Source organism: Macrobrachium nipponense, chromosome 47 (genome assembly GCF_015104395.2).
Source record: "Macrobrachium nipponense isolate FS-2020 chromosome 47, ASM1510439v2, whole genome shotgun sequence".
Classification (NCBI taxonomy): domain Eukaryota; kingdom Metazoa; phylum Arthropoda; class Malacostraca; order Decapoda; family Palaemonidae; genus Macrobrachium; species Macrobrachium nipponense.
In genome coordinates, this window is record NC_087222.1 from 35,376,475 (window position 1) to 35,386,495 (window position 10,021).

Consider the following 10,021-nt stretch of genomic DNA (forward strand, 5'->3'; position numbering starts at 1 on the left):
AAAAGATTATTATTGCAGTTCTGCATTCATTTCAGAATCAATTGCAAGATATCCACTAAAGAAATTTCGAATGACAAAGAGAATTTGGAATTAAACTGACAATCTTAAAGACCAAAATAAAAGTTACATTATTACATAGATTATTATTACTAGCCAAGTTACAACCTTTAGTTGCATAAGAACGATGCTACAAGCCCTTGAGTCCCAATAAGGAAAAAGACTGAAAAAGCATATAAAAATTAAAACTATGCAACAAGGCATTTTATTTATTCTGGTCTATTATTATTCATGGAATAAGATATACTGTACAAAGAATCTGTTGATATACTGTACAAAGTAATCTGTTGCTAAACAATGTTTCATTAAAGAGAATGTAAAAAAAAACTTATTTATTGTGTTACAAATGAGAAACATAGTACTAATATATACATCGCATTCCCTACATACCAGACGTTTACCCTACAGCCTGCAATTCCTTACATCAAGGGCTTGCCCCGGAGGAAGCGATGGTACCACATGTACGCCGTAGCAATACTTAGACTGTACCTGTGAAAAAATTAACTTGTGTGAAGACGTGACCCATTGGTGCATACACCAAAATGTAGAGGTTTCTCAAATGTCATCAATAATTGGTATGGTAAACAATGTTATATGTGGCTTACTACCTCCACCCTTCTATTGGCAATATGTATAGCAGATACTGAAGAATTACTACATCGTCTTGGCTTCCTGAAGAAGCAGGTACATACCCACAGTTAATGATATAGTTGCAATACACAGTTTCAATCCAAGAGATGGCAATTCCATTGTAAAACTCTTAAGTCCATAGGCTACAAAACAATATATCTTTCCTAGTGTTGAAACATGTATGTATGTGCAAACCAAGATTTACATGTGACCAGTTCGGACATGATAAAATTACTTCAACAATGATCTTTTGGTTGGCAGAAGGCCACATTCCAACATGAATCCTGTGCTGGGCACAAACAGATATTCTGTGCCATAGCTATGGTTTTTATCAGCTTTTCCCTAGGTGTAGTCAACGGTGAAATGGGTTCTATCATCTCGTGAACACAATTCTCTTTGCTGATTATCCTCCCACAAAATTTGCCACAATATTTTACCCTAAAATAAACCATTACAACTAGAAGTGAATCATAAGTAAAACAAATTTCTGACAAGAAATGAAAAACCACTAAACTTACCAAGTGAACATGTATGAAAGGTGTTCATTGCGCAACGTGACCCGAGTCTGTCCTCCTTGAGGGCCACCTGGGAAGGTATCCACTGCATCAACGCAAATCGGCGACGTACCAGTCATCTGAGACATTCTTTCGACATCCCTGCGCATAAAACATTGGAGTGATCATTACACGATGGATAAAAGCTCTTAAAATGAGATCATCCTCTGTAACTTTGCAACCAGAACCACTGCTAGTGATTTTAAACTTTTGTAGATAGCGTGAAAAAACAACCACTGAAACTAAATAACTACTACATGGAAAATTTAGTATAAAATTATTTATTTAGAGAGAACAACCCTTTACGCTAATCTTGGAAGACTTTGAATGAGAACTGGAAAGTCTCTTGTAACATTACTCAACAGAATTAAGTTACAACAGACTAGCCATGGCTATAAACTGTTAAAAGTTCCTACCATTGACAAGACTCATTCTGAGGTTTTGGGAGGGAGATGGTTTATGTTACAGAGGTTAGACAACAAAGAAAAAGGAACAGGTTAGAATTAAAAAGCACAACCCATTACAGCTGGAAGTCTTGGTGAAAATCTTCAGCATATTTTTATGGCACAAAGCAAGATATTCCTTGTCAACTTTACTGCTCTTTCTCTGCCCTTAAAAATTCAGTGTACCTATTCTCACTTATGGTTCCTGATATATCTTAAAAATGCAAGAACAACTTTCCCCACAACTTTAAGGCCAAAACATGCTTTACTAGTAAATATTTTGAAAACACATCTGACACAAAATTCAATACTTGTTTGCAGCAAAGTTGGCCATTTGATCTTGTGGTTACCGTATACAAGAGTGAGCATCTTGCAAGCTAACTGCTTGTGCAACAGAAAGACACTCTTTTCTCATTAAAAAATTGAAAGAATAAAAAACAAAAGACTGCTGCACCTGAATGTGAATAACAAAGATCCTTTGGTATTATCCGGCATGAAAGGAGCCCTGTTCTCCGTCTTACGCACAACCGCAGTCAAGTTGACGACCCCATCAATTTGTCCTTCTGGTCTGGCCTCAGCGTTTCTCTGCTTTCTGGAAACCCACCCTCGGTTGACAAGTATAGTTAGGCTGTCAATGAGAAAACAGTAAGTTACCTGGTCTATCTTCTACATATTTTACACACGTTATCAGACACCAGACACATTACTTGACAAACTAAATGGAAATCTAGGAGTGTAACACATCAACACAATCTAATCCTATGTTTGGTGTGAACGTCCAAAATATAAGCAACAAATATGACATTTTTAAAATAAAATGAGGTTTTGTATATAACTAAACAGTAATTACATTGCTATAGTTTTCCACATACGGCAGCCTAAACTCAAGTTACGTGGGTAGCACTTTGATTGCTCAGTGCAGGTAGAAAGTGCCGTCCCCTAACGGCAATACTAGGAACAACTTAGCTAATCACCTCATTCTGTTTTATGCATAATGTCCATCAGAGGGAACGAGGGAGGGCTCTTGATCATGTAATTAGTACCTCATTTTATTATAAAAATGTCATTTTTGTATAAGTGACTTACCCAGTAATTACATATAGCTGATTCCACATTTAAAGGAAGTGGGATCATGGACATATTATAATACAAAGCATTAAGTCATGTAATGAATTTGAAATAAGAAAGTGGATGGCATTGAAAAAACAATGCTTTTTGTTTCCTGTCAGTTAAGAGAGCTATTGCAGATGGATACTGCCTCTGGTTGGTGCTCAACTCGTAGTGGTGTGGCGGTAGAGCCAAGGGCCACCTCCTGCTTAGGGGAAACTTTACAGTGAGGGAAATGCTCCTATAACTAGCAAAGTATGATAGGTGCCCACCCTTGTCCTGGATGTAGCACCGAAATAAAAATAAACGGAAAACACTGACACCTGCAGTGTAGCCCCTGGCTCTCCAAACTCAGCACCTTACTGTAAAGATGAAGAGATAATAGGAGAACATCCTGTGCTTCCCTCCACGATGCCATGCCAGTCACTAAAAATGGTCTTGAAGTATAGAAAATTTCTGACAATTTTTAAGATTACATAAATAATACTATAGTAAGAAGCAAAGATTGCTTACGCCTCCAGTAGTTCAATAGTAGAAAGGGCATAAAGAGCAAATAGCTTCTGAAAACCAAGGAGGTAGAGGCTGCACGGCAAGTTGCATCAAGCAAGTTGTTATGAGTCCCCCTGGGAGGAGGCAGACACTCCCAAGGAAGGATCTTCTCTGTTGAAATAAAAAGAATACCTCGTCCTCAGTAGCTTAGATGGAGGAATAGCGAAAAGAGCTTTGCCTTTATCCCTATTGACTTCCAACCAATCCTCTACCTCACACAGGATCTCTTCTAGGAAGAGGATAGCACTAACTTGGGAAAGGAAGGATCAGAAGGAAGTTTACTCATGTGGAAAGTGGAAACAGGCAAACTGGTAAGTGCTGGTACAAAGAAGTCCGGGAAGTTTGCTAAAAGAAACCTCAGGCTAGGATATGAAGAGGTAGGAGCGTTGTCATGGTCTGGATCTTCATCAGAAGAAGAGATGGATTACAAAGAGTGATCCCCACTCTTGGGCCCCTGCAGCCAAACATAACATCATTCTTTCCTTTCTACAATTCAACCTCCAAACTTTCAGTCTCTGCAAAGGAAAGAGATGAGTAGCCCAGGCACAGTACACAAAACAAAATGTGTTGGCCTAAGTGCAAACATTTGGCCTAAAAGAATGTCTTAACATTCACAAATTACTTTAAGGTAATTATATTTACTGGCAGCTTACGAATAGCCTATGGCTGGTAATCAAAATCCCAAAGCAAAGTATGACCTCATGGAGTGATGCAACCTTCAAGAATTACTTACAAACAAAATTTGAGATTCATTCTGCTTGAAGGCCATGAAATATGTTCCAGTGGTTGTGTAACACTACAGAAATCCTGTGATATGACAGGAAAATAAGAACGAGCCATTGTCGGCACTCAGCATTTAGTAGAGCACGGCAGAAAACAGAATGAGGAGATCAGCTAAGTTGTTCCTAATATTGCCGTTAGGGGACAGCTCTGTATACCTACATTGTGCAATCGAAGCATCACCCGCAAAATTTGAATTTAGGCTGCTGTACGTGGAAAACTATCGTTATGTAATTACTGGGTAAGTCACTTATACAAAAGTGAAACTTTGGAAACATCATTAAAGAAATTTTGTCAGCTTCTCCATCCTTTTCAATTAACCTAATAACAGAATGTCTGAGAAGCTGTAATGTCATAGAATCTCAACTTTTATCATTAATAAAAATAAATAACATTAACTTTGCAAATACTTATAAAGAACAGATACAGCTTTATTTCAGGACCAAAGTTTTCGAGCAAATACACAATGTCACAGATTATTATGGCCTGAAGTAGATCCACACCCGATGGACGTATTTATAGCGGAGGTGAGGTTCAACACACATCCTCAAACTAGCTCATTAGTCGGGTGAACCTAAAGATGAGACTTGATCCATTCAAATACTTGTAAAGCCTATGGTTTGTAATACTTTATTGAAAAATAAACGCAATAAAACTCACTCTCTATCGGCAAACTTGAACGGCGTGAGAACTAGGTAACCGCTCTGACCAGAAGAGATGAGACCGCTACCACCTTCGTAGACGTCTCCGCCTACCTGGCAAAGTCGAAGGGTCTTTATTAAGATGGAAAATAACAAGAGAGGTTTGTTACTTTATCAAATATAACCCTAATTACTGTTATCACAATAGAAAGCAGATTAAGCACACAAAGTGACTAGATATAAATGACTTACCAAGCGAGGGCGCGGCCCCATGAAGATTTCCTTGCTGTGATCAAAGGTCCCTCTGAGTCTCACCCTCTTGTACTCCAGGTCTTCAAGATCATTCAAGCTGTGGAGAGAGGCCATTAAAGTCAATTTCATTTATATATACTATATACATATATATAAGACAGTTACACTGTATTATACTGTATCATATTGTATTATGTACTACTACAGGTCAATTCATCCAATCAATTTCCAAACAAACGTTTTCTCAAACAAATTACAAGCACTACTTCTCACTCTTCAGGGAACTCCACTGGAGGTGCAGATGTTCTGGCTTCTAACTCTGCGATTAAATTTAACTTCCACTGTCGACGCTGATACTGCCAAGTTCCGAGACAAAACGTTCCGCATGGCACAACCTACATCCGTGGCATGGAAAAGGACATGATATATAATGCATGATAGTGATAGTGTAGCACATTCTTCACACTGACTGAAAAGTGTATGTCTTCTACTGCCATAACAATGCACTGGATCATCTTGTCATCATTTAATCTATCAACACAAGGACAAGAAAGTTTCATGTTATAGACCTAAATCTTAGTACCATACTCTCTTATATCTGCAGTGAAATGTCCAAGGACCAAGGGTTTAAACATCTACAAGATGCAAACTACAGAGTAATCTTACTCTCATCCTATGCTATGCTGCATCAAAATCCTTACCGTGACTTGCCTATCCTACGCAAGCCTAAAGAAACCAGGTACGTAAATAGCATCAAATGAAACAGAATACAATAGAATAGGCCCAATAAATAAAAATTTGCTTTAAATCACAAATACTATGACATTTATTCTGTGGAAACTGGTAATCCTCTTAATGGTACACAGCCCAGGAACTGCTGCTTCCTCTCTGCTGCCAGCCTTTTTAAGGGCCATGATAGAAAGAAAACTCCATTGCTTAAGAAAACTCACTATTTTACTCCTTTTCGTCGTTTCAGCTCTGGGAAGGTAACAAAAACTCTATTAAGTGTAAAACAAGAGGAAAATGTTTGCCCCTCACCAAGAGAAATACACTAATGGGTCCAAATGGCTTGGTCTTCGCTTTGGCTGTAAAAATGCATCTCTTGGGAGCTCCTTTGGCATATTGCAGAAGCAAGTATCTCGGCGCAAGGGCCAACGACCGTCGGCCGAAAGAACATCCTCTCTGCAAGATGCTGCTCATTGTACCTGTGGAGAGACACTTGAGGTCATTATCAGGAATTTTTATACTGTGAAAAACATGTTGACATCAAGGTCCTACCTCCTTTGTATTCAACTATATATACTAAATCCAGATTTTTTTCATGTTAATAAAGTAATATTTGAGAGGAATTTATTTATATTATTTCCTAAGATTCTGACCTAAAATTAAACCAAATGACAAAAAAATGCAAGCAATTGTGTCCATGAATACTACTAGCAGAATTTGAGAGAGAGAGAGAGAGAGAGAGAGAGAGAGAGAGAGAGAGAGAGAGAGAGAGAGAGAGAGGCCTGTTGAAACACAAACCAAAGACATTTCAATCGGGTTAACCTAACCTATCCTAGTGAAAGAGAGAGGGAGAGAGACCTTCTTAAATAAAAGCAAATCAAACACTTATTCGAACAGGGTTAACCTAACCTATCCTCTGCCCTGCCCCGTCCCCTCCGCCGGCCAAAGGGGAGCCGTGGGGGCCCATTCCTGAGAAAATTCCTATCCTAAATCTAGGCAAATTTAGAAAAATAGAAAAATGAAGGTACGAGGTAAGCTGTAACCTATTCTTGATAAAATGCCAATTAATTCAAATGAAATAAAAAGAAAAGTTACAGGGTCGCGCTAAACAAATAGCTAGGGCTAAAATGGTAAAAAAATATTTATCATCACCTATTTTTAATAGATATTATTAATAATTATTCCTATTTCAAGCCGTCAACTTCATCTCCTGTTATAATAGAACCTTATTTTAGCTTCGTGTGCCTCATTTCGTCGCCAAAATCGAGAAATGGGCTGAAATTAATAAAATCTTGTTAAGTAACTTACAAGGGCAGACGGTCTCTGAGTCTGACAGTTACATCACATCATTCACATGTAAACAAACCCAGGACACATCATAGATAATAAAAGTACATAGAAAGTGTCTTCTAACGTTTTAATAAATATACCGCCATCTTGAAAAAGTATCGTTTATTTTTGCGATTAGACATAAAAATGGACGTTTTGTAGATGACAAATGACAAAAAGATATTTAATATGGGGGAAATGAGGTTAATGGGCTTGGAAAATCAGTAGATTAAGAGATAGGCGTAAAAATGTAACTCCAAAACCTTTTTTTTTCTTTTAGATTTTAATTTATTTCAGCAGTCAATTATCATTAATTTTTGCGATTAGACTTAAAAATGGACTTTTGCTTTTATTAAACGACAAAAAAACATAATTTGGAGGAAATGAAGTTAATGGGCTTAGAAAACTAGTAGGTTGACCGATAGACGTAAAAATTTAATACCAAAACCTCTATTTTTTTAGGCTTTATTTATTCCACCAGTCAAGGTAAATTTAAAATTATCTTCTAATTATCTTTTTTTTCTTCTTCTTCATGGTGAAAGTTTCATTTTGACAAATTATTAAAAACAAAAACAAAATCCGTCCTCCTTGGTTTCCTAAACGCTCACTCCACAAACAGTTGCGGGCACACTATACACTATAATCGTGGTGAGGTGGCAAAGCTTCCATTTCAATTCGTTTCTCCTCATTACTTAGTTTAAAACTCTACTTCATGTTACTTCGAAATGTTTATTTTAATTCATATCTATTATCCCTTTTCTGCAATAGTAACCCCTAGAATTTATAGGTGTTTCTGAATTACATAATAATAGTAGTACAATATTTCTACTTTTAACCTCCTCACCTTCTTTTTCTTCTTCTTCTTTATAGTGAAAGTCACATTTTTGCAAATTATTAGGAAAAATCCGTCTTATGCCCCCTTATCCCCTCCCCTTCTTCTCCATCATCCAAGTTCGTCTGTGTCAAAATGGGGTAAGGTTTAATGTATTATCCTTACACCTTCGGCTCCCTAAACGGGCTTCGGCCAAGGGGGCATTCATTCTCTTCCATACCTGTTTAATACGTACCACAGATGCACTTGTAATGTCAAACTGGAACTCGCTCCCAATCCGGATGCACCGTCAATGAAACAACTATAAACAACCTCTGTTACGCCGACGATATATGATTCCTGATTTCCCCATCAGTGCATTGGCCCTCAACGGGGACTCATCGATACCTGCCCGCCAATATGCAGAGGAAATTTTGATATAATTCTAACAACGGAAACCAAAGACCCAAAGTCATGTCGCTGCTCCCGAGATCCGCTTAAGGCAATACTTGTAGAACCTCAAAATTTTGTCCTCGGAAACCATCGGCTGGAATTTGGGTGCAACGAATTTCCGTATTTCTGGGTCCAAAACAATTGATCACCGACCGACCTATATAAAAAGGATACGGCCAGACCATTGAAACAGAGGGCGTCGTAAAACTATGTGCAGCTGGGAAACAAATGATTGCAAGGGACGGTTTGGCCTTCTGTTACCGAGACGTGAAACTGCTGCTATTCCGCTCGTACTGCCTACAGTATCTATGGGTGTTCCTCTGGACGAAAAAACTATACCCGAGAGAACCATGAGGGAACGCCAATTCACTGTTGTGCCCAACAATGACAATTCTGGATACACCTCAACAAACCACTCCGCCGTAACCACTCCGCCAAACACAGCTGTTCATAGAAAAACCACACGGACAATTTAAAAATCATTTGTTAGGCGAAATAATGTTCCAGTCTGGTAACCCGAGTGAGAAACAGCAGCCAACTCCGGCTCATACCAAACGCATCCTAAGGAGCTGAAGCCAAGAATAGAAAATACTAAAATTGTGGGAAAGAAGATGGGAAAAGGAGGCCTTTGTTCCCTAAAACCGTGGACTTAATCTCTGTGTTTGGGGAAGATGTTCAATCTGCAGTTTTTAGTTTTTGTACATTATTACATTTATTTGCTAGGTAATTTTTAATTTTTGTGTCATTCTATTGCTGTGCTTACTATCCAAGTTAAAGTTTGATTTACATTTAATTTGTGTATTAAAGCCCTCTGGACCTAACTACTGTATACCACCTAAGGTCTCTAGTTGAAAATTGAGTTATATAATATTGGTTGCCAACCCAACTGTTATTACTCTCAATGCATTTTTTTTCTCACCAATATTATTACTGTAACATTACCAGTTATGATGATTGCTAGCTTTTGGGGTGCTAACCTCAGCTATTTTGTGGATAAAGTCGCGATTATTCATTTTCTTTTTTCTATTTTGATCATGTCTCATGTATCTAGATTGTGTATGTTACTGGTCTGTATTTCTGTATATTCAATGGTATATGGCCCCGAGCTGAAATAAAGCATCATTATTATTATTATTATTATTATTAGTATTATTATTATTCGATTATTGATTATTATTATTATTTTTATTCTATTATACTTCTTCTTCTTCTTTGGTATTTTGCAAAGTGATACTGCTTCCAATTGGTCGCAATTTTCTTTTGAAAATTAATTTGCTCATTCTTCTTCTTTGCATGTTGCAAATTGATTACTTTCTTTTTCTTTCTTCAATGGTCACATTTTTTGAAAATTTATTGCTTCTTTATGCATTTTTTTAAATTATTAACTTTGCATGTTTGCAAATTATTACTTCTTCTGCTTCTTCTTTGCATATTTGCAAATTATTACTTCTTATTCTTCTTCTTTACAGTTTTGCAAATTATTACTTCTTCTTCGCATTTGTGCAAATCATTAAAAGAAAAAATAGGAAATAAAAAAAGCGCGCGAACCTTCAGTGCTGCTCCTGCCACCTGTCGGCAGAAGCGCCAAACACAGATGTAAACAAACAGTCTGACAGTTGGTGTCAGTCAGTGTTCGTTGACGGTGATCTAAGAAACGTTGACCTCAGAAAACCGCCAGATTTTCTTGGT

At 37.5% G+C, this 10,021-nt stretch overlaps 1 protein-coding gene across 1 annotated transcript; it reads right to left on the bottom strand.

Moving 5' to 3' along the window:
- Positions 1-233: 233 nt before the first annotated feature.
- LOC135204897 (surfeit locus protein 1-like) lies at positions 234-7,129 on the bottom strand. Its single transcript, XM_064235141.1, has 8 exons — positions 7,048-7,129; positions 6,052-6,218; positions 5,287-5,408; positions 5,014-5,110; positions 4,781-4,875; positions 2,139-2,312; positions 1,206-1,343; positions 234-546 (listed from the first exon to the last, which is right to left on the bottom strand). Exons 2-8 carry the CDS (start codon positions 6,211-6,213, stop codon positions 477-479), a joined length of 858 nt encoding a protein of 285 aa, XP_064091211.1. The 5' UTR covers positions 6,214-6,218; positions 7,048-7,129; the 3' UTR covers positions 234-476.
- Positions 7,130-10,021: the final 2,892 nt, after the last annotated feature.